The 24,970-nt window shown below is 39.6% G+C and overlaps 2 protein-coding genes across 2 annotated transcripts; one reads left to right on the top strand and one right to left on the bottom strand.

Moving 5' to 3' along the window:
* Positions 1 to 3,362: 3,362 nt before the first annotated feature.
* On the bottom strand, positions 3,363 to 24,447 carry LOC145452350 (uncharacterized). Its single transcript, XM_080330554.1, has 21 exons — positions 24,189 to 24,447; positions 21,913 to 22,073; positions 21,506 to 21,688; positions 21,355 to 21,438; positions 20,170 to 20,328; positions 19,129 to 19,278; positions 17,534 to 17,611; positions 17,347 to 17,474; positions 16,553 to 16,698; positions 9,997 to 10,078; positions 9,822 to 9,938; positions 9,370 to 9,521; positions 9,238 to 9,308; positions 9,132 to 9,181; positions 8,696 to 8,855; positions 8,043 to 8,245; positions 7,107 to 7,253; positions 6,907 to 7,036; positions 6,415 to 6,518; positions 5,754 to 5,929; positions 3,363 to 3,691 (listed from the first exon to the last, which is right to left on the bottom strand). Exons 1-21 carry the CDS (start codon positions 24,332 to 24,334, stop codon positions 3,625 to 3,627), a joined length of 2,694 nt encoding a protein of 897 aa, XP_080186680.1. The 5' UTR covers positions 24,335 to 24,447; the 3' UTR covers positions 3,363 to 3,624.
* Positions 11,495 to 15,941, top strand: LOC145452355 (uncharacterized). The gene is made up of 5 exons (XM_080330559.1): positions 11,495 to 11,767; positions 12,380 to 12,474; positions 13,066 to 13,120; positions 14,936 to 15,169; positions 15,723 to 15,941. The coding sequence occupies exons 1-5, from the start codon at positions 11,601 to 11,603 to the stop codon at positions 15,820 to 15,822; spliced, it is 651 nt and encodes a 216-aa protein (XP_080186685.1). The 5' UTR covers positions 11,495 to 11,600; the 3' UTR covers positions 15,823 to 15,941.
* Positions 24,448 to 24,970: the final 523 nt, after the last annotated feature.

Here is a 24,970-nt window from a genome sequence, read left to right as displayed (position 1 = left end):
GTTGTAGCCTCCCAAGTCGCACTTATCGCAAGCGTGGCCTGAGAAACATCCACCCCCCTATAACAACATTCGATTTGACATTTCATTCCTGTTGATTTTGCGTATCTCGCACCTTCACCCACAAATCAATCGATGGTTCTGAGAATCCATGGTGATTGGCACTGAGCTATGGGTGGTTTAGGTCATTTTACATAATTATTTCATGTATCTTCCGGACTTTTTTCCCACAAACGTGTTAGTAATTTTGAGGCACATACATAACTTGGCGAGCTGCTACGACAAAATCGACGGGCTTTTCGTGAGAAGCGCTCGCTGAATACCAGCCACGTCCGACGTCCGTGTCCGATAACGTTAAGCCATTCTCGCAACCATCTTCCGTAAGATCAACAAGTTCCGAACTGATTCAAAATTATAGTTAGTTCATGGCAATATACAGCGTAGTGTCAGAATTTATACTAAGATATAGAACAGTCATTCCCAAACTGGGTGACGCAGGATACTAGTGTTCCATTATAGTTCCATCCCAGATTTCCATGTGTGCCGCGAATTTTTTGGGATTTAAAATAAAGAATGCAGACAAGGACATACATAGAGCTGACAAATGAGCTGTTGGAACCATGGTCATGAAACCAATCATGGCATTGATGATGAGTAGGGCAATTGCGGCGTGATAATCTAGCTAGTGAAGTCTTTGGTGCGTTTCATGGTCTTAATGAATCAAATTATGTAACGAGAAATCATCGCCTGAACGTTTTGCAATGCTACATCTCTTCTCACGAACAACTTAGATGCTTAGTTAAACCATTTGGAAGCAATGAATCGAGCGACCTTTCTGCTGAAGAACGACTCATTGATTTACGAAACGCCTTGCTTTTTTAATACCGTTTCCGCCGGGGACATATAGTTCTATATAGCCCTGGTTTCCCGCAAGAGATCAGTTTTTCCTCCCTTTTAGTACGATAGCTGTACAACAAATCAAAATTCTGTTGTTACTGGCATCTTCGTCCGTAGTCCTTTCCGTTTCGAATAATTGATAGCTGTAAATGAGAGAGACTGCTTGGAATTGAAAAAGAAATGCGGGTATGATTGCCTACCAGTGGCGGCTCGTGACAATATCGGGTGGTGGGGCAAGGGCTGCAAGCGACTTTTTATCAAGATGACGTCACAATGGAGTTTTCCAACGTAAACAAGTAACTTATTGGTACGAACTACGGTAACACGAACTTCCCGACAACAGTGATGTAACGTATGTGCCGCGAGAGGTCTGCCGGTGAGCTGTGACTTGAAGTGTGGTAACTGCGTAAACGGCGTACGGAACAAAGATTTCACACGGCTCATGTTCGCACTATACCTGACTTGACTAATTATCTGCAGAAATGGAAATGACTATAACTCGAGAGATTGCGTAAGCCTAGCTGGAAAGGTCAACGAGTTCGGACACATACGCAATTGTTATCTCATAGATTGGACAATGTCATATTGAATCCAAAACATAATTCTGAAGAACTACGGATAGCAGCCTCGGAAATTCGGTCCCGATACAGCATAGGAGATATTTTGGCCTTGATGCTGGAGACTGTCACACGACACATACGGCTTACGGTCTATATGTCTACTGCAAAATCGCCTTTGGAAAATATATTACCGAATAAATACGTGGATGAAAGCCGAAAACTTGGTACACTGTTACATGAAATCAACGAGAAGTAGCCTCATGACCGTTTTCGGTATGGTACACTGTCAAAATTAATACAAACAGACCAACACCGAATTTTGCGTAAAATTTACTGAGGAATAGGCTTATCATTGATCAAGCGATCAGCTGTTAGCCGCCATCGAAAACGAAACAGCTATCGCGCTTGACAGGGGTTGTAATTGTAAGCAAATGGCCTGAAGGCCACAATTTCACGGTCAAAATTGACATTGGAGAATATAAAATAAAAGTAAATATTTGAATGCAAACCGAGGATGTTAGTAAACTGTTTCATGATATCATCATCTCATCACTTATCTCAGTATGGAACACGGTTAGCGTTAACACAGATACGCCGACTTTTGCGTGAAATCCGCAATGCGTTAGGTAGGCTAAGTGTCAGATCAGCGCACATCTTTAACATACTCGACCTTGATAACGAAATTGCTGCCCTAATCATTGAGTGCCAACCTTGAGACTTGGCACAGCGTTCGATACTAAAATCAAGACATACCATGCAAAAGCTCATGACGGATCTAGGTAAGGAGCATCGTTAAAATCAATGGAGACCAATACCGGCTTTGCGTAAAATATGTTTGCGATAAATGACGAGTCAGCTCTCACTCGACTTAGGAAACTAAATTACCACTAACACAGTACAGTGACAAACTTGAAACTTGGTACCGCGTTGAATACTAACATTAAGACTTACCGTACCAAATGTCATGACCGATCTCGGTATGGACCATCGTCAAAATCAATGGATACAAATACCGGCTTTTGAGTAAAATCTGTTTGCGATACATGACGAATCAGCACACACTCAACTTCGGAAACGGAATTACTACCCTAAACTTTAAGTAGAAACCCTGAAACTTGGGACAATGTTAAATACCACCATCACGACATGACATACCAAGTTTCAAGAATTATCATGGTGTGAAACACCATCAAAATCGACCTATACCAGCAAAGGTCGACTAAACGCATATGACGGTAACCGAGTTCAGATGTAGATACGATTGTTACATCACACCTTAAGGGCGAGCAGGCTATGTTGCCCCGGTTGCTCGGTCATTTTATGAATAGGAGAGAGTAAATCACTGTTTCTTTATTGTGCGCAGCTTTGAGAGAATAGACAGTGAAAGCTTGTTATGAGCGCTACCGGGGCATGCCCCGGCTAGGCATTTGCAAAGCGAAAACACGGAAGTGAATTCGATTTTCGCAGAGACTTCGCTATATATATATGGGCATTTACAAGCGAAAGGACAAGAAGAATACGATTTTTGCTGTGATTTCGGTATATATAGATTGCTGTGCGTCTATAAATGGTAAAGAACTGTTATTGAACAGAATTTTAGGTGGGGCAATGCCCCAGTTGCCCTATAGGACGAGCCGCCACTGTTGCCTACCATACAACCTCGTTTCAGTCCTATATGTTGCATGAATAAGGGTAATCGGATTACCACGTATAAATATTTTTAAAGCAACTTTCCTTCCGAATGTGCGCGGAGCAATTTTTCTAGTGTGCCGCAAGCGGAAAAAGTTTGGGAACCACTGATATAGAACCTCAACCGACTGTTCTTCTGCAGACTTACTAGCCCTAGCATATACTGCACAGTGCATGATCGTACAGCACATGTACAACATAAAGTCATAACAGCCCATATAAAGAAATTGAAAGTGTATATAATACATGATTGCGAATATGATAGTTGTGCAACTTGGCTACAAAACGAGTAAATATAAACCTTAATTAAAATCTATAACATTCATTCAACAGCTATCAAACGGCAGATATGAGAGTGCTAAGTGTAAGGAACATTCACCGTCTTACAAAATCACAAGTACAAAGATTTTGTATCGGAACTGAAATATAAAGTTATAGTCGAGGATGGATCTCAAAATATTGCAACAATCCCAGCTAATCTTCAAGCTTTACCGCTGGTCAAGCGCTCAATGCAGTTGACGACAAGTGCAGTCCAACCGGTTTGGTGACTGGAAATAAATAACAATATGTGATTAACAACGCGAGTCCAGTCTACGTTACTGCATTCAGAGGGTATTTAAAAATGGTACTGATCGTAACTTAGGATTACCATATTTTTGTGAAGCAAATTCCGGACACTCTTTAGCGCCCACTAGCGGATTTTAAAATGAGGTGTAACACATTGTCCGTCAATATGACGTCACACTAGCAAAGCATCGCCCATCGACTGTGATACACTATACAGGAATGGAGTGGAACATAGGTCATGAATTGGGCCATCTGAGCTCTGGTGATTGCTACTTGCTACGGTCTGCAATAGATTCCTCCACGGGCTGAATGAAATCGTCAGCGGGCCGTGTCTGGCCTGTCATGATTGTAATTGAAAGCCCTGCTATACTGTTAGGTCGGTCGGTGCGGCTATCTGGTTATGTGTTTTAATCAGGTCCACAACAACATTTTTTCAGCCCCCTTCTGCCCAAAAGAGCACTGATCTTGGGCCCATCATAGGGTAGTCGATGTAACCTGTTGTGCACTTACTATATGAATTTGGCTGCTAAATTTCATGTATGAACTCTGTCAATAATATTGATTCTTTCGTGTGTTAGGCTACTATAAAATGCACCAGCCGGTTACACATCCGGTGATTTCCAACCTTTCATGGTCACGACCTCATTTCGCACTTGAAAATGTTCCGTGGCAAAAGCTCAAAACTTGATAAGCTGATTACTAAAAAGATTCAGCTTGCCCAAACTAGGAAGCTGATTACGTCTAAAGCCATCACGATTCCCAGATAAAGGCAAACGACCCCAAGATTTGGAACCGCTGTCTTTGACTGAAGCATTCCATCGGCCTTAACCAACTCTAGGAATAGCTTATAATTGCGATTACAAGCAGACTTATTTCAGTAAATGATGGTTATTTATATTTATTTTGATCGCATTTTTGACGAGGGTGTTGCCTGGTGCCCATACTAATATCATTATACGTTGCATTAATTCGCGTGCACCGCGAAGAAGAGTTTTGAATAACATAAATTTGCTTGAAAAGATTATTGTTTATGTTGATTTACAAAAAACTTTTGAGCCTCTTTCAAGCCTTCAAAATTCCGGACATTTTGGCATATTTTAGAAATTCCTTCCGGACGCAGATTTTTCAGTGGAATTCCGGACATGTCCAGGAAATTCCGGACGTATGGCAACCCTATCGTAACTTAGCACTCAAAAGCAAACAGTACTCTTTTTATCAGCAAAATAGAAACAAAGGAATGTTGTCTGTGTGTAAATAGAAGTGCCACTGTGGAAAGAATAATGCAACGCATGCAGGACCGCATAAAACAGCATGTCCCGAGATTTACTAGAACACGCATATCGCGCTCGGAGAATAGGCCATTCTTGATTCATCCCCTCAAGCTTGAATTAGAACAGGTAACGGCGACAAATTCTGCCATTGGCGAACAACTATAACGGATAATTCTATTTGTGCAAAATATTATTGAGACAACAGAATTCGCATTGTGTCGTAGTACATACAAATACTACATTCAACTCAAGCCATCTATTCGCATCGATTATTTGAATATTCATGCCGGTGACGTCATTGTTGACATACAATGTTCTTTCCAATTCTCTACTAGCCAAAAAGATTCCGGTTTATTTCAATATGATTATACTATTAAACTGTATATTGAAGTATATCGTATCTGAGTGGTTTGATACCTATTCCTAATCGAGTCTAGTGGAGTACCACTCATTATGATGTCATAGCAGTTTGAATGACGAGAAAAGCCCTTCTAGTAACTACGAAGATAGTAATGTCGATTTTAGACCACATGAAGAGAACATGGTATTTTTCGACCATAGCAGGGTTGTAATGACTCGAGTCGCGAGTTTTGGTGACTCGACGAAACATACGAAAAGTGACTCGACCCAATTTTTGTATTGACTCGACCTGTACGCGAGTCATTGCGCATGACTCGAGTCTCGGACAGCCAAGACAGGCAATTCATTGTTAAGAGAGAATGGTGTTTGCGGTTAAATAATAATAACCATAACCATTACAATCAACACCAACCTGGCACCACAGCCGCGTCCGCTGTCCGCGTGGAAATACTCGTAGAACAGAATCAAGTCTTTCCAAAACGGGTCGTCGGCATACCGCCCGTCGTCCCCGTGGCACGGCCTCCTTCCTGTCTTCGGGTCGGGCTCAAACAACGAAACCACGCGACGAGACAGTTCCGTGGCAACGTCCTGGCACATAGACAAAATACACGGTCACAAATCAGGTCAGGTGGTTACTAACTTCTACTTCTACTGTTTTAGAGTACTCGAATAGCTTTTGAATACTTGTGTTACCCGCTCGAGTGGTAATTATTTTAGACTGCTTCTACTTTACAGATTTCAGTTCTTTAGGCAAAAACTATGCCGGAGATATATAAACGAGTGCTGCAAAATTCTGAGAACAAAAATAACCGTGACACAGTAACGATATCGACCGACTAGTCACTAGTAGAAGTAGATTAAATTAGCGCTGACATATGACATATAATTATGTGTGTTATGCACATACTCATCCTGAAGTACTGCAGGTGTTTACTTCGTTATAATAAGAAAATATTTCAAGAAAGTGATTCGATTCGGGCACAGATACTCAAGTCCAATTTGGATCGGCTAGGATTAGATTTCATCCATCTCTAGCAGGTAGCACTGTGGCACCACAGATAGCAAAACCATACCTTCAGTCGCATTATATTGCCAGAACCAGTAGGGCATTCGACTTTAAAACAATCACCATAAAAGTAATCGTATCTCTCCAGCGCTTCGATGATAAGGAAGTTAACTGAAAAGAAAAGAAGGATATAAGCAGGCGGACTCTATTAGAATCTATCATTGCACATATTGACAAAGGCACATCTGTGCATCTAATGGTTACGTGACGGTAATCAACATCCCTCAAAAGTTACAATAAGACACAGTAAGATTGGATGATAACAAACAGAAATTTTTTTTGGACAATTCAACCAATAACCATACCAAATTAAACATATTGTAACGACAATCAGGTCAGCAACAATGTACTTCCACTTTTTCGGAGCAAACAAGTACGTTTTGCCAACTTGCCTTTGTAGTTATGCTAGTAATAGTATCGGGTAGTCAATTGCAGTCGCATGGAAAGCAGTCAGAGGATTTCCGTGGCTGCCGCATCTATAAACTTCATTGTTGCTTACCGCAGAGCCATATCGGACCTCTCCAATTGCTGTTCCCGCCAAAAAGATACGTGTTGGACTCGCCAGGCACGTACTGAACGCAATGCTCTTGCCCATCCACGTTCAGAACAAAAGGGTGATCCTTATGTACCTGTCGGAAAAGAATTTAGGACGTACCGGTAACATCAAAAGTTTATATGACGGATAATTCAATGTATTACCAACGATAACGATCTGATTCCGTACGGGGATAGGAATTCCTTTTCGTCGAGCATGTAGTCCAGAAGGCTTTCCAGTTGTTTCCTAGTCGGTATAGCGAGAAGCAACGCGTTTTCGCGGCCCTTGTCGCCGACAGTCAGAAAAGACGACTGCAAAAGAAAAGAAAAGAAAATTTATATCGGATAGACGTCAAAATCAAAGTTGGTGAGTAACGAAGTCATTTTACTGTCGCTGTACTCAAGTTTACTGATTAAGACTGACAAGTATCAGTCGTAATCGTCTGCAACTAATAGAGAATTCAATTAAACATTGTATAGCAACAATCGTACCACCAAATATGACGTCACCGGTATGATTATTCGAACTTTCATGCCCTATCAGCTGAAAATATTTGGGTTTACTTCAATATTGATATATTATTCAATTGCATACCGAAGTTCAGTACATCCAAGGAGCTCTTCAAGTGGTAATGTTTTCAGAGTACTTCTACTTCACATCTTTTTGGCGAAACACATACTTTCCACACTGTAGATTTTGTCAAGTAGAAAGTAGTATTGTGATAAGTTTACATCACTTTTACAAGACAAATCGTCATAACAACTGGCCGAAAGTTCCCTGTATCCCAACGCTTGCAACTATTGGTAGAGTAAATTGTCGTCTCGTGTTAGTCACGAAGATACATCCCGCAATCCCTTAAATAGCCAACATCGATCCTTCGACCAAATCTACTCTTTGAAAGTACTTACTCAAGTACTTTTCAGACCGACAAGATCTACTTCCAATTCAAGTAGTTTCACCATGTCCTGGAAATCGCTACTTCTACATGTAAGTGAGTAGAAATCTACTCGCATTACTCCTGCTTGAGCAACAACGCTGCCTACTTTGATCACCTCTGTCTGTGCGTCGCATTAAGTTTTTGCTACAGCCACGACACTTACAATAGAGTCTAGGTCGGTACGGTTTTTCAAGAACCACTCGGTTCGTTTCTTGAAACCAGGAAGAGCGTCCATGTTCTCGCTGTCTAACACCAAACACGCGTACAATGGTATCAATCCGACCATGGAGCGGACTCTCAAGGGTTCGGACTTGTCGCAAAACTTTAAAACGTCATAGTAGAAGCCGTCTTGCTCGTCCCACAGCCCTGAGATAAAAAGTGAATATTTATATATGAAATAGTTATCCAGTATTTTTATCTCAGAAGCGAGTAAGCTTACATATGCTACTTATCAGAATACGAGCAATGTTAAGATTACTGACCGATACTGACTGATATTCGGTTTTTACTGTTTTAAAGGTATTATTTTTAGATCGATGTGACATAAACGACAAAGAGTGGCTTTAAACAATAACCAGTGCGGAATTTCCAGTAAAACCAATTCACGTCAACAGTAGCTATCACCAATGATTCAATTATTTCAAAATCAACACTGAGCCAAATTAACTATCAAAAAGTACCTGCTGACCAAAACAAATTTTCCTTTTCTATTAACAGTTCAAAATTAATTTGCAGATAATATTATTGAAAAATATGCGGGTTTTATAATCGGCAGATAATCGACTGAGCAACCGTGAAGTTTTACGAATTTGAAACCTTTTCCGTTGCCAGCCGCGTTCATGGAGTCGACGATCATGATAAAGTGCTCGAAAAACTTGCTGGCCATGTCTTCGTAAGAGGGATCTTCCAACGCGAGTTCCAGGGCAATGTCCAACATCACCACACAGAAGAACGCCATCCATGCAGTTCCATCCGACTATTGTTATATGATTACTAAGTTGGCGACGAAACAGGTTGAAAGATGCACAAAAATATTGTGACCACAAGTAGCCAGAGTTCCTGGAGTAGATTTTGTCTATTTGTACTACTGGTTCAACTTCCAATTCTGCTTCAAATATTAGAAAATTCTGACTCAAACATACACGCTGCTATTTCAGTGCAATTTACAAACATTCAGTGCCGTACACATTGAAATAGAGCAAATCTCAAGACTATTAAAGGATTTCTTATAATACAAAAATCAATGGTATACCTGTTCCAACGATCCACCGTGAGGCATTGGCTTGGATCTATCGAACACACCTAAACAATCGGGTAAATAAGCCCACTAGTCCCATATAACCATAGGAGTCACTCACCGATATTGTCGAGCCCCAGAAATCCACCAGAAAATATATTCTTCCCTTGCGGATCCTTGCGATTCACCCACCTCGAGAAAGAAACCAGCGGATGCACGGATCACTTACAAACTCATGATGGCAATTTTTTACCAGGTAAAATTCAAGATCAACTTTTGGAAGCATCTCTTCAAAAAATTCCTGTCCCTTTCTCCTTTCGGGGCTGTCATCTTGTAGACCCTGTAGACGGCCCAGGCATGCACGGGTGGGTTAACGTCGTCGAAGGCAAACTCATATGCCGGAATCTAAAGATATTCGCGGATTAGGTAAAATACGGATAACAGTATGAAATAAAATGAAACGTCGCTCCTTCGAGTTGCTGCAACACAGGGGTAAAGGGAGGGGTCTAGATTGAAAGTGGTTCAAGGAAGATTCCGATTAGACCAGAGCAAGATTGGAACATAATTCTATTTGAGAAATCAAATTAAATCTGGGGCAGTCTATCCCAACAAAATAGATGGTCCAGAAATTGTACACATGCACGTTATTTGGAATCGGATAGGAATGATTGATATAACTCTTGTCTACAATTAACACCCACCGACCTGTCCACTCGGAGACATATACCATTCCCGCAAAAACAGCAGCAGTTGAGATTTGGCAAACTCCGGGTCAACACGGCAGAACGGGATCATATGAAAAGCAAGATCCCACGACGCGTACTAAACAGATCACTGAGTCTTCATCAATTGCAAAACAGCCTCATCGAAAGCAAATTACCCATGGATATTCCCATTTGTCAGGCATGGAAACGATGTCGCGATTGAACAAGTGCTTCCACTCAGAGTTACGACCGTTAAGTCTGAAAGTGTAAATAGCCGATAGCAACATAGGGAAAGCAGAAAATTCTCTTTCAAGTAGCTTTCCAGCACAGTTTAAAATCCAAGTCAGATCTGGTGTTGAGTGAAAGGTAAATAGTTATTATTAAGGCTTGGCAAAATCGAGTATTTGAGTGGTTCGATTAGGAATCAAGTCGAGTATTCACGTATACTTATTATGATGCCATATCAGGACATAGTACTAGGATAGGTACCTAATAACTGTAAAGAATAACGATCTATAGTCGCACCACATCAAATATAATATTGTGTTATTTGACCATACCCATTTCATAGTGCTTTGTGACAATGCTGAATCGCTGTGTCTGTGCCTAGTAATTACGGAGTAAAACGATGCAAAGGTGCTATGTCACTAGTGGAATCGATTGTCAGTGTTGAAAAGGATATGGAGCGCAACAAAGAGAAATCATTACTATAAACTAAAATGAACGTGTTTCCACTGTAGAATGATTGAAGCCTCTCTCGTGACATCATAATCACACAATGCATAGAGTATGGAACTTTTCAAGGAGCAATACGAGGTAGAGTATATTGCGAGAAGCATCAAATAAGTGTACTCCAACTGAGCTAAGTCAACAGATCAGGCGATCTTAAACATGTGATGACCATTTGAAGTGTTGATGAGTTGATGGAAATGCGAATTCATTTGGTATATTAGGAGCAGTGATTTTATACTGTGTGATTAAATGTCGATTGAACGTTACCATACTTGATATGAACTTAGTTAACGGTGACGTTGACATACTGGAGCGGAGATGTACCGTTGTGCAATTACATGCATATTGAGAAATTATCGCATTCCTGAATTGCTGTTAAGTTGATTCGTGGAGGCTTGTAGGTGTAGCATTTTGTCTCAGCGTGGACGAGTTTGGTATTCCTATGTGAAACGTGAATTTTGCAGAGAATGCTCTTCGGTGTACTTACTGTGCGAGACATACACAAGATCAGTAGTTTCAGCGCTATCCATAGACAAGACATAATGGTTCCCACTTATGTTGCATGGCTTTGCGCCGTGGCCACCAATCGGGGATGTGGGTTGTGACTTTACAGAGATAAGTTGAATACAATTTGTAGATTTGTTCGGCAATTTTATGTTTCTTGAGCTGAATTTTGGTGGCAGAGCCGGTATATATAACCATTTTCTTCACCACAGTTCAAGATTTAATCGAATCACGAATCACGAATCATCGAATCGAATCAGATTGATAAAGTTTGGGAATCACTAAATTAGGGTAACTCTCGCTGATAAGATTGATTCGATTACTCTGCAGTGACAGAAAGTACTGCAATCCGTTGCACATGCAGACAAAGCATTCACAAGTGCAGGATTTAGATATATAATATAGATATAATTTGTAAATTGTAATGATAGTGACAGTGAAACCTGTTAAAGGCCATCTTGTCAAGCATGATTCAAATATTGCTGTAACATCCATATTTACAAAACTTCCTCTCATTTCAGTGTGTTCAAGTAACAGAATCGATATGAATAGGCATTTGGAGCACGAGCATTCATACAAATGCGACGACTTGATCTGTGAAGATCCAGAATGGGGGTACTGCTGCTTGCAACGCGATCCAGAAACCCAAAACGTCACCGCCTACTGTTGTGATTACTATGACTACTTCGAGAAGCATGAAATGCCATTATAGTGAGTGGTTGCATACTATACTCAAGGGGTTGCCAGCTGTAGTCATAAGGGACTTGAAAGGGTACTATTTTCCATTCAAGGGGTAGAGGTGGACAAAGTAGTAAGCGTAGTGCCTCAAATAGAAGTTTTTCGATTCAATTACAAGTAGTAGTAACAATACATGTTAAAACTACTTGAAATAGAAGCAGGTATTGAAAGGTCTAAAAAGTAATGAAGTAGCTTAAGAAAGTAGGTTTGGTCGGCGGATCGTATGCTTTTAGTGGTTAACAGGATGTGGCTGCTTCCGAAATTGCAAGATCCATCTTTATGACCAACACAATATGACTAACTACACTGAAAATAGGTCTAAAAAAGTGATGTGAGCTTTGGCACTGGCCACCCCGGTTAAGGGGAAGTATACTGTATTAGGTTCAGCAGAAAACATGTAGCATTTCCTGGAGTACTTTGTGTGTGCTCTCAAAATTAATTTTTACAAGTAATTTTGGGGTTTGTTGCCAATTTTGAGATTTAGTCTGTAAATCGTCATGTGCCATCGAGAATACACGGAAGGTGCCACATTGGGAACAATTCATTAAAACAATGATGCCTTAAGAAATTTTTGTTTTTAAAAAGCTACTCCACTTACGATTTCGAAACCCCTCCAATACATTACTTGGGCCCAGATGAAGGTTTCGCGACCATCACAGATGACTTTCTACCAGAGTCAGGTAAGAATGGTTAGAGTTCTATTTAGTTTTCCGAATTTGGTTAGCAGGTAACAATTTCAAGGTACATTCGGCGTTGAGTATGCCTTCCTTCAAAGTGAGCAACTTTACCACGTAACTAAATCTTTCAAAATATTTTTCATGAAATGAATTGTAGATGCTTGACTGACTCAATTTTGAGCGTCAAGACAGGCGTGTTCCAACCCATTCACAAAGTTTGAGTGTGAATCGTAATTTCAAAGCCTTAGTGGATTTAGCTTCAATGTAGCCTATGCTTAAAACTTCATGAATCAATGCATTTATTGTATTCATGAAAGCATGTGTTAGCAACCCATAATTTATGACCATTTACTATATATGTAGGTCGCAGGCTTTTGTTAACACATACATATTACGAGTTGTAACCCTTCCATAATGATATTAACACTTGGATTTTCTGAATTTTCACTAATGCGAAGTATCGTACGCTATTCTTGAAACGTAATAATAAGTAGTTTGAGACAATGTGCCTCACACTTTAAAATTACTGAAAACTGCAAGATTTGAAAAATTTAGTGTCATACAATGGCTCATGCTACTCCATTAACATTACAGAGCCCTATATTCAAACAACCACAACTGAACCACCAAGCCAACACGAGGCTCTCGGGTAAATATTTGCAGTAACTACGGTAGTTGTATATGTATATCCACATGTTGTATATAATTATTGTTGCCGAACAAATACCTTTCCATTCCAAAATACACAAATTCCCATTTAAAATAGCCCCCAAGCCATGTTGAATTGCAAGGGCTTCCAGCAGGAAGTAGACATGTACTGAACAGTGACAAATGTGACAGGGTATTACGTAGCTTGATATTGTCAATAAATCGGAACTGACCAAACGTGCATGTAGAAGATTTAACAACATGATCAATCGATGATCAATAAGCAGAAAGTATCTAAGTACCAATACAGGAATTGCTTATTCATGCTACAAACGCATATTTACAGGGAATTGCTTACAGCTGAGATCAGTTTTTAATTCGTGCAAATAAGATTATGGTCATGTTACAACCAAGATTTTATTGGATATAAGTAGGACTGTGACAGTAAGGTAAGATTCACGGCAATGTTGCATTAAGTAAGACTTTCTCAGAATCTAAGCTATAATGTTGTATATACCATAACATAATGGTAAATGACTGCAGGTTGATTAGTCAGTAACTACGGTCAGCCATACTGAAACCAGGTGTTACCGACACAATAAAAACAGATGTATGTACAATGTCCAGATTCTATTTCATGGTTTCAGATAATATTTATGACATAGGTCATAAATACATACATACATAGTGGCTGGTTATTCTGGGTGCTGAGAGTCCAAATACCCAATAAAATATTGATTTTACGATCCTGGTTGCAGTTGTCACTTGTTTTGTACTTGGTGAGATTCTGTTTTGTACTTGGTGAGAATAATTTCAAGATAAGGCAGAAGGTCTGCTTTAGTCTTAGCACCATAAGCTTCTGCAAAAGATTTTTACCTGCGATGGTCGGACCTGTGAGTTTTTGAGTGAGACCAACAAGTTTCATTATGAACGAGTCGGGAATTGCAATTTATTTTCACTGAAACAAGTCATGCATCCAAATCCAATGGAAAGTATCCAACTCCTCCATATAATGGCATTCGCAAATCGCAATTTCATCCCATAAAGAGTCGGATATCACCCTTTTGTGATCCCTGCTATTCCCGGACCTATATCAATATCCTCCCATTGCGAACCGAGAAACAACTCGCAAGAATAGCACTAAATCAGTATCCTTTCAAGCTAAACTCAAGAATCTTATTCCCACGCAACTAGTTGGTATGCATCAGAGTGACAAAATTGTGATTTGATATGACGAAAGCAGTAAACAAGATATTTCAATGGCGACTTAGTCTTCTACACATTAGTGGCGTTTTGTTCAAATAACTAAAGCAGCTAGAGGTTTCATACCGGATTCGGTAAATCTATTAAACACCATAATTGGCTGTCAGGGCCAAAATAACTCCCAAATTAGACACACTAACACTCAGCTTGTGATCGCAAAAATTAATTTGGTTACCATTCACGTGCGTATAATTCAGGTTTGTAAGTTACAAATTGTAACCAACTCACAAGGTTCCGAGACACAAGTCAATTTCACTTTATAGTTTTGACTCGAGTCAAGTAGAGTCATTTCAATTCACCACCGAGTCAAGTTCGAGGATAAGTCATTATGCTCACTGTTCAGTTCCATCCAGTTCAACCCACTTTTTTCAACTCTGCAAGAGTTATATAGAATGGTTCGCATTCAAAATATCGTAATTTTCCTCAGTCTTAACAGTCATATGACTTGGTTCGAGTCATGTACATTGACTCGAGTATCAGTCGAGTCAATGCAAAAATTGACTTGAGTCATTAAGAGCAATGTGTACTTATCGAAATCACGCGTTCTCATCAGGTGGACATACATCGGAATCGCTAGCGGAGCGGTAGCTCTGCTCATGTTCTTCATAGTTGCGGTCGCAATATTTTATATCTTGTACCGATGGAAGACAAAAGCTCGCGGATTGCAGTACCGACCAGAAGAAGGACACCAGGTCGTCGTTTATAACTCAAGCCCGGGACAAATCATCAAGACTAAACTAGGACGAAATCCTGGCGGGTCTTGCGATGACCAAACAACATCAAATGAGTGAGTAAAGAGCATGGTGCGGTGGAAAGCAAATAGAAAATTGTCAATTAATGGCACTGATGTGGAGAAATGAAGTTGAAAGATGGCAGCTGGAAGCCTCAAATGTCTGGTCCCATGTTTTCATAGCCGGAATCGGTAGATTCGTGATTATTTATTGCAATTGTTGGGGTCACATACAGTTTTGTTTAATTTGTAACAATTTTGTAAGCGTTTTGAAATAATTGGAGTTAAATCTTCTCATTCTACCATGTGCCCGTATCCCTCACATTATTACAATGAGTGCTAGAGTGAATTACGCAAACAAAATGGCTTATATACACTATTCACACTCCTGCCATATTTCCATTCCAAGTAAGGACAATATTTATCAAGCTTCAAGTGGTTTATTGGTAGAATTGGTCACAATTCGTCGTTTGGACCAGTCAGAAAAATGGACTGAAACCATGGCATATGAAAAATATTGTTGTTAATCAGCATGCGCAGTATGGCTCACTGTTCGTTGCATAACATTCATATCCGCCATTTCAAATTTCAGACACAAATTATTTTTCAGACCACCACCATACACAGCCCCACAAAAGACCATAGAAGTCCCACCACCAATCAGTCTGGACAAGGAAAAGACGTTGAAGTCACTGCCGCAAATTACATGATCGTTACTGGAAGATAGCTATTTTTATACTTGAAAATGCGTGTCGGTGATTTATCGTGTATGTGTAGATTTCTCAATGTCTCGGTGAATATGTCAGCCATAAATTATTGTGTATATTGATGGTTTTATTCCTCAATTGAGTTGAAAAGTTTCAGGGTGTAGACACCAAGTATAAATTGAAACCCCTTTACGACAATAGCTAAGACCGACCATGGTTAACAATAAAGAGCTTAGGTTTTCAGCCAAAAGTGAATACTTTGTACCTTCAAAGGTATTTGAAACAAAGACCAATGCAAGGCATTCTAAGTATCAAAGGTGCAGGATATAGCTAATACGTATGTGCTTCTGAATAAGGAACACACACTTTACACCATCATTTTTCTCTTTAGTCCTTTTTCCTTTTCGATAGTCAGGCGATGGAATTCCTACAATAGCTGATTTCTTACTGGCAGAAGAATGAGGCCACTGGACATTGCGTTATTCTGTAAAGGGCCACGGCTCGTTCAGGGTGGAGAACCACTCTACGAGTTCCAATTTAATAGCGATGCCCAATATTTAGTGTCATTTTAAGAGAAATACTTATAGAAATTAAAGTGACATATATGAGTCATCACTTGCATTGGAGTACGGAGTACATAAGACATTAGAATATCTCCCAACAACTACATCGGGATTGAACGGAGAGGATAAGTTAATTTTTGATAACTATTTTCAATTACAAGTGTAGTTACCTGGATGATGGAGGCTCCGGCTGGTCGGGGTCACCATGAAGCCAATCGTATATGATGTAGTGATAGAATTGTTTAGACCACAGCAGTCCTGCAATCGCTTGGCGAAGAATAGTAGCGTGCCCGCCCTTGACGTCGGGGAATTTACTCTGAAAATATTACTTTACAATTCATACTTTTGTGCGAGTGCATTTGATCAATATGATCCCGCACATGCTTAGAAATATATGACTTGCTATATCTATTAGACAGAATTATAGCATTTACCAAGTCACACCATCGTAATAGGGATATAACTGTGGACTGCGAATTAACATAGTCATAGTTCTTTCTTAACTCGAGGTAAAAGTAGCGACTAGGCCTGAGCCTGACGATTTGAGTACTCAAATCGAGTATCAATTGTAATGATTCCAGTCAAGCAGCGACAGTGTAGTTTTTCGCTGTCACGGCAAGAGTGATATTTCACCAATGAAACTATAGTTTCAATACTGTACTCAACATTGGATCCTTGAAACATCATTAGACCGTAACGAAATTATTTTGGAAGACGTGTAATTGGCATCATTTTCCTTGCAGCTGCAAAAACATAGATATTTCAACTCCTCATATTACTGTCATTATTATTGTTATTACATCACAATAGGTGCTACCCAAATACTCGACCCGGAATCGAATCACTCATGTACTTGATTATTCACAGCGATAGTAGCGAGCTTCAATGGAGACCGAAATTAACTCTAGAAGAACCACATGGCCACGGCCAGCAAGATAACAACAAGACGAACACCAAATTGTACCGAATAAAATTCATCTGCTTCACGGATACGGTCGTTGAAAACTTTTTTAAACTCTTCGCCGAACCACTTGTCAAATCGTTGCGGCTTTTCAGAAGATGCGACCAGCCTAGACTTCAGAACAACGCATTCTGTAACGTAACGACTCATTATAAAGACTTCAGAAGAGGTAAAAAGGTGTAGCAGTCACCTCCAGCCGGTATGGTCAGTTTGTAATAGGCGGCCACTTTGGTACCCTTGGCCCGAGTCGTTACAGCATCTTTTTCTCCTGGGAATAATAGCGAACTAGAATAACTAAATGGCTGACAAGTTTTTCAACTAATCCAGCTGGTAATGTGTCGCTGTTAGGAGACTATTACAAAATAACGGCTAAAACCAAAGAAATTCAACTAGAGATGGTCAGGTCAGCAAAGTAGTTCTACTATGTCAGAGTACTCAAACCTACTTTCACTTCGTACTTATCTTAATAGACTATTCCACTAAACAGTTCATTGGCAGAACTATTTACTATTTACACCAGGGGTTCTTAAAGTAAGGGTCGCGACCCAAGGGCATAATTTTTGGTCGCCACAGCACCAGAGCAACCTGTTAATATGTACGTGTGTATGTATATTTGTTATATTTCTTGCAACGAAAATATTTTTTCGCGCCTCGCGCAGCTTCCTGCGGATAGTTTGTACTTATCTGAGATTACTATGTTGGGTGCTATAGCCATCAGTGAGGAGTCGTTGCTACAATATGGAATGATCATGAAAATGTGCCAACCTTTGCATCGCGCAAATTGGTTAGTTTTCATGAAAAGATTTGACCCACATTGATTTCAATGGAAAACACCGCCAGAGACCGTTGGGATGCTTTAGTGTAGTATTGTGCAACGAGCGGATGCATGTATTCTGAGGTCAACCACTTCCGTGCCGGGACACATCAAGACGCGAAGTTTTGGGCAACATACGACTGGGAAAAGTGTGGTGCAGAAAAGATCGTCGGCGATAAAACCCTGGCCAAAAATGACAGCCGCTGGTTGGTCAAAGAATTCAATATTAATATGCTTGGTCGTCAAAATGATCGACAGTCGGCACAGTATAGTCCAGTCCTCTCCTCTCTATCTGAGTACAGCGGAAAATAATGCACCCCAATTTGAAATCGTGTGCGTCAGACATTTGTCATTGTCATTGTCATTGTCATTGTCATTTGTCATAGAGCTACATTGTGGACGATTATTGTCTGTCAGTTCTCTATGTCATACATTCCTGTAAAAACATAGCATTCTAATAATTGAAAATGAATTAGTTTTGATGTACGAGGCTTGGGTCGCAAGATGTCACTACACCCAGATTTTGGGTCGCGGTCTAAAAAGTTAGAGAGCCACTGATTTACGCTGTGTATTATATAAACTGGAAAGTGTTCAGAGGATATGTTTGCATCATTTTCACGGTTGAAATTGTGATAACAACTAGGCCAAATGACCCCTGCATCACAGTAACTAAAAATATTTTTGAAACTTGCACTTATTTGTAGTGACTTTCGTCATGTTGTGTCAGTCGCGAAGATGCACCCTGCAATTTTATAAGTAATCACTTCCAATTTACCACTACTTTTTGGAACTGCTAACTTGCGTATTTTTCAAACCTTCATTTATGCTTCCACTCGAAATAGTATTGACGTGTGTGTGACATGTACTGGAAATCGCTACTTCTACATGTAAGTGAGTAGAAATGTACAACTTCAAGTATAGTACCAACACCATATCCTTTGACACCCGCAGTTCTCAACCGATCGACCCACCATTTACGACATATCGATGGAATGCGTCCTTGAAGTACTTTGTGTAGCTTTTGCTGTCGTACAACTTCTCCGTATTGGTTTCATTCTCCGTGAATAGTAATTCCGCTTCCGCCTGTCCTTCGCTCGGTTCAAACATGAAGGTCATGTTGTCTGAAACATGAAAATAAATAATACAAAGTTCAATGATGCCGTAGCTTTCAAACATCGGTGAAGTAGAACTGAAGCACACATAAAATCGGTCAGTCGAAAGGAAAATTTAGGTTTTAAAAAGTGCTACTGAGTGGAGCTTCAGGATCTGGAAGAACGGCAGAATTTGTATTGCAAAAACCTCGATCAAGCTTAAAAAATCAAAAGTAGTGCTATGCATAGGCAGGGTTGTAATCAAGTCACCAAGTTCCGAGTCACAAGTCAATCTTACTTTTATAGTTATGACTTGAACCAAGTCGAGTCACTTTAAATTCACAAACCGAGTCAAGTCTGGGTCTAAGTCGGGATGCAGAAGGTCGAGTCATAGTGTTGTAACTCAAGTCGATTCCAAATCATTATATTCACTTTTTAGTTTCAAGTTCAATTCATGTTCAATCCGTCTTTTTTTCAACTCTCCTAGGGTGATATAGAATACCTCGCATTCACAGTATATCCTAGGTTTCCTCACTCTATCCTAGGTTTCCTCACAGTTTCTGGCCCTATTTTCAAGTGCCACTACTGATAATATACCAATGATGTGATAACTTTCCAACGATGACACAAATCATTACAGCACAGGCGAGATCCACGCATGCCATCAAAAAGGCATAAAGCTCATTAAATGTCCTTATATCATATCAGCGACCTGAGCAATTTTCAGTAAATTAATAGCATGCCAATCACACCTTTACCTGAAAGAGCAGCAAATCTAAATATTTAATTTCAAATTTTCCTTCACTTCCTTCAACACTAATGGTGCATGTTGAACCCACAATTCCTTTTTGCAATGTTGATTGCCCAACGCAAACTGTGTCTTACGTTATACTATCATACAGGAATGGCATATAGGCTTACCTAGAGTTTGATGCTTGCAGTCCAACGTTCCGTCCGAACTTTTTCTGATACTTGGTTTCAGCGTGCAACCTTCGTGACGGCAACCCCATATCCACGTATTTCTATACCATAACGTGGGAAGAACGTGTATTTCGGCAGTTTCAGTCCCTCTGTTAGCAACTTGGAGAAAAGAGCACGGTTAGCTACCGGTATCACGAAAACACATTACCAAAATAGACATCAGTGGTAGAGAAATTCAACTAGAGTATAACAAATATTGTTAGCTCTATAGCTGCAAAGTTTAAAATAACATATTCAAAACTATTCTATATAGGTCCGCGGAGATGGCCAATTTCTACTGTACTTTAGTTCAACAGGTTCCAAAGCCAAACTACTGACATTTTACAATTTTTCGAGCAGAAAGTAATATTATATGGGAGAGAGAATGCATATAATTCAAATATGGGATACAAATCTTACAAGGCACAAAAGGATTGATTGGATGCAGTACACAAGATGGTATTATTATTATTGCTATATACAATGAAATGTAGTATGGATATATGCATAAGTTTAATTGCGAGATAAAGAGAGATCATTGAGTTACTATTATAAGTGAAATCATCTTAAGAATTAGGCAATGCCATAGCTATATGACTATACTAGAATATAACTTCACAACCTGCACCCACGCTCAGTGTTAGTTGCGGAGATACAACTTTCTATTTAGAAGGCTCTCACCTGCAAATAATCAAAATATGTCAGTGATGACTTCTTGTAATTTAATAGTTTGTTAACTACTTACTTCCATAGTTTTCCGACCATTCTAATTCAAGCAATTTTGGCACGTCTTGAAATTTGCCACCTTTAAATCTGAGTAGAAATTTACTGTTTTATCTCTACTTGAGTAGCCTCACCTATGAAGCTGTGACACACTGCCCGGTGCCCAGTGGTTGTGATTAGTCACTTTAAAACGACAAAGGATTTTACAAAACGGCTTATTCTTGCGTGTGAAGTATTTAAGAGGGCTAGTTTGTGTTATGTATGCATCAACACAACACATTGAATTTGGACCCATGCATCTACTAGACCCTTACAAACCATTGAGAAAGTATTTTTCAATGATCATCATCAATATCAGTCGTTAGCCACAGTCACAACGTAATTGGTCAGAAATTTAAAAATTGGCTCCTCATCTTCACTTACCTGTAATCTTACAGAGGATGTCATCTGGAGTGTTTTTTGCATATTCGGCCGTCACATCCCAATATGCGCTGTCCTCAAAACAACCTTTAAAATACATCATGCTCTTAGTTTAATAGCACAGTGGCATAGCATAGGTAGAAATATTCCAAACCCGTATCATTGATCTCATACTCTGCATCGTGGATTCCCCTTCTTTGATTTTCTTCGACCAGTTGCTGATATGGGTATCCTTTTTGCGGGTATTTATACAATGCTTTCATATAGGAGTGAGTTGGAGTGCTGTCCAGATAATAGTAGTTTTCTTTTACATCTTCCCCGTGGTTACCTTGTGGCCCTGCAAAAGAGAATGGTTCATTAAACAAATCGCCGAGTTTTTCCTACTGCGTCTCGGCATGTCGAAGATACCCAAGAAGAGTGTGAGAATTTGTCTAATCTAACCCTACAGTAGGCCTGTTATAATGGTAGTAGATAATAATTACCAAAACCAAATGCTAACCTGAATTCTATTATTCTAATTCATATTCTGACAAAGACAATGTTACAAACAATTCAGTTCACCTGTGAATCCAAATAGCCGCTCCTTTAAAATGGGGTCGTGTCCATTCCACAGAGCCACCGAGAAACAAAGTCGACACTGCCGGTCACACATTCCCAGCAATCCATCTTCTCCCCACCGATATGCTCTTGAACGAGCATCATCGTGGCTGAACGAGTCCCAACTAAACAGCATTTCAAAATTGCAAGATGGAAGTCAAGGAAATTTCTAATGCCTCACAATGAAATACGGTACAAAAGAATGAAAAATCTAGCAATTCATATTTGAATTTTTGGGCGCCGCAATGGTCCCACCACGTAATTTGAATCATTGCTTAATATAGGCTACTACATTTATCTCAATTTGTTTGCCGCAGTATTGTTCCAAGAGTTTACATATATGTGTCATATACATGACATTACTATAACACATAGTCTGCATATATAATATGATATTATTCATATCTGGCTATATCACAATATGATATCATTCATATATGGCTATCTATATTGCATGTAGGCAGTAGATCAGAGTTGGATCACTTGTAATTTGTAATTGAGCTAAATGTATTAATTACATTTTTTCATGTAATTGTAATTGTAATTGAAGCATTTATATTTTGTGTAATTGTAATTGTAATTTGATCAAAATTTTGCTGAATTAAAATCTCAATTACATTTTCATGGAAACCTGACAATCACAATATAAATAATCATTTAATCAATCATTTATTCGTCGCACCAGTGAAAATCCGGTACAAACCAGGATGACGACGATGGGCCTTAGTAAACAGTCACCTTACGTAATAATTAGACTATTTACATCTGTGTTTTATGCGTGCTGCGTTATAATAACTAGATAATCCAGTCACGCTAAACTGTTTCCCATCCTTCAGTAGCAACAGAAAACTTTGTAAATTACAATGAGTGGTTCTTAAACTGGTGCGTGCCCCCTTGGGCGGCGTGAAAGCATCTGAACGGGGCACAACGCTCCAGTGAACTGAAATCTTTTCCACGCTTTGCCCGATTCACCTCCGTTTAATGGTTATTGCACGGTGTGTAGTCTGAATTCCGTATTGGAGAATTCTCTCATCAACAGTCATAACCTCCCATACCATCAAACTATATGTAAGGATTGCTAACATTCTGGTTTCATTGTGTGCTATGACGATAAGGGGGGCACGAAATATTCACTGTCATAAAGGGGGGCGTGTCTAAAAAGTTAGAGAGAACCAGTGGGCTGAACTAAATCTTAATATTTCAAAAATGGATGAACAGCAAATAAACTCTTCTGCAACCTGTGCTGAACCATTTCCTACACCACGGTCAATGTTTTTTTAAATCTCTAACCAGTACCAAAGCTTGTTGCAACAATAGCAAAAAAATTCAAGTTTCCAACCAAGGCTTCATCAAACTTGATCATTTGTAGAGATGTTATCCCAATCTTACCTCCAATCTTGGCTAAATTTACTGGGGCCAGAAACTTTTCACACCCTAGTGTTGATCAAAAGCAATCTAACAGTTTCCGAGCAAATGAAAATGTAAATGCCGACCAAAATATTGTAATTCTTAGTTATCAGGAGGTTCTTACCTTTTGCATTTATTTTAATTTTACGCACCTTATCGGTATCATCCTTATCGCTGACGCCTTACAAATTACATTTCATTTTTTTCAGTACTCACGATTAGGAATAGTTCGAATATGTTCGAGTTTTTTTTTTAATGAAAGGGTATTCTATATCAGAATGAAACATGAATAGCTTGAGATTGTTGCTAATTACGTCGCCACGGTTGTCAAAGAACACCTCTTTACTGAAGTAATTGTAATTATAATCGTAATGAATTACATGTTTAAAAGTAATTGTAATTTGATATTTTTAGCAGCGAGTAATTGTAATTTTAATGTAATTTGAACATACAAGGAAGTAATTGTAATTGAATTAAAATATTGAAATTGATCCAACTCTGCTGTAGATGCCGACTATAAATCTACTGTTAGGGTCAGGAGCTATCATTGAGACTTTATACTGGCATCAAGCCTTGATGCTGGTTGGTGCTCCAGTATAGATTCAGTAATCAAAATTATGAGTGCTAGCTGAGTTACCTTGGTGGCATGAATAGCAAAATATATTACACCTTGTGCGTACAATGAATAAAGCGAAGGGATGATTTGTTTGCCAGTCAATATATTCTAATGCACCGGTATTTCTTGTAGTGTGATACCGTATACACTATAATTTGCAAGGGAATGAGTGAGTTTTAGTACATATTAAACATCACATAAACATGTGACTTCCTACCAGTTTCCGTCAGCAGAATAGTCTTCACGAACCGTTCCCCACTGACGTTCGGACATATACGGTCCCCAGCGTTTCCAGTTTCCTGTTCGGGCAGCATCTTCCCGCAACCGCACATCTTCTGCACAATCTACATTCACAGCCGCCATACTTTACATTCACAGGACCTGCAACTGCACGCTTGATGAAAGTGCATACCGGGTAAGCTTCGATTTTGTTTGCAGCGGCTTAGCTATTGCTGAGTCATCGTGATTTCGTGATAGCTCGATTGCCGAAGAGAAAGCAGCAGCGGCTTGGTAAGAGTCGCAGATTTGTCACGCTATGAAAATTCGAAAAACACTCTCGAATCAACTCGGTGGGTTCGTAACTTCGTATATCACATTACCGGGGAAAACTAGAGATAAAATCTTCAGTAGCTTGAATGGGAATTATATATAGTGCTCAACAGCAACGTAAAAATGAATGTTTCGGTAAATTTTTGCGTAGATTGGTCGACGGAACAAGATCGAAATATCCTTGAGGAATTTAGGAAGGAAAACCAAATTCTTCTTGTCGTGGTACTTCTTCCTCGCTCAAGGTTTATGTGTCAACAAATTCTCGCGATGGTGCGACAAGCTGCGGTGTGATCGCGCCATGGCTTCCACGGATCCTCGTCGAGCCTGTAGCTTACACCTCGTGAGATTCGCCAGCCCGATTCAAGCAGTATGCAAGACGCTTAAGATACGCGCATCTTCCAGACTATTTCCTGTGAAACCGCAGATACGTTCTACTAGAGAGAAGTTACA

The sequence above is a fragment of the Botryllus schlosseri genome, chromosome 12, assembly GCF_051294905.1.
Source record: "Botryllus schlosseri isolate E-star chromosome 12, Bs_hap1, whole genome shotgun sequence".
NCBI lineage: Eukaryota > Metazoa > Chordata > Ascidiacea > Stolidobranchia > Styelidae > Botryllus > Botryllus schlosseri.
Note: the sequence above shows the minus strand (reverse complement) of the source record. Positions and strands in the feature narration are given on the sequence as shown.

Excerpts from the sequence above, each read along its gene's own strand:
- LOC145452350 (XM_080330554.1), bottom strand. The coding sequence starts at position 24,334 with ATGGCGGCTGTGAATGTAGATTGTGCAGAAGATGTGCGGTTGCGGGAA. Across the intron at positions 10,079-16,552 it reads CCGGAGCCTCCATCATCCAG|ACTTAACGGTCGTAACTCTG; the intron begins GTAACTACACTT and ends TTACACTTTCAG. Across the intron at positions 9,309-9,369 it reads TTGATCTTGAATTTTACCTG|GTGGGTGAATCGCAAGGATC; the intron begins GTAAAAAATTGC and ends TTCTTTCTCGAG.
- LOC145452355 (XM_080330559.1), top strand. The coding sequence starts at position 11,601 with ATGAATAGGCATTTGGAGCACGAGCATTCATACAAATGCGACGACTTG. Across the intron at positions 11,768-12,379 it reads AAGCATGAAATGCCATTATA|CTACTCCACTTACGATTTCG; the intron begins GTGAGTGGTTGC and ends GTTTTTAAAAAG. Across the intron at positions 12,475-13,065 it reads TGACTTTCTACCAGAGTCAG|AGCCCTATATTCAAACAACC; the intron begins GTAAGAATGGTT and ends TTAACATTACAG.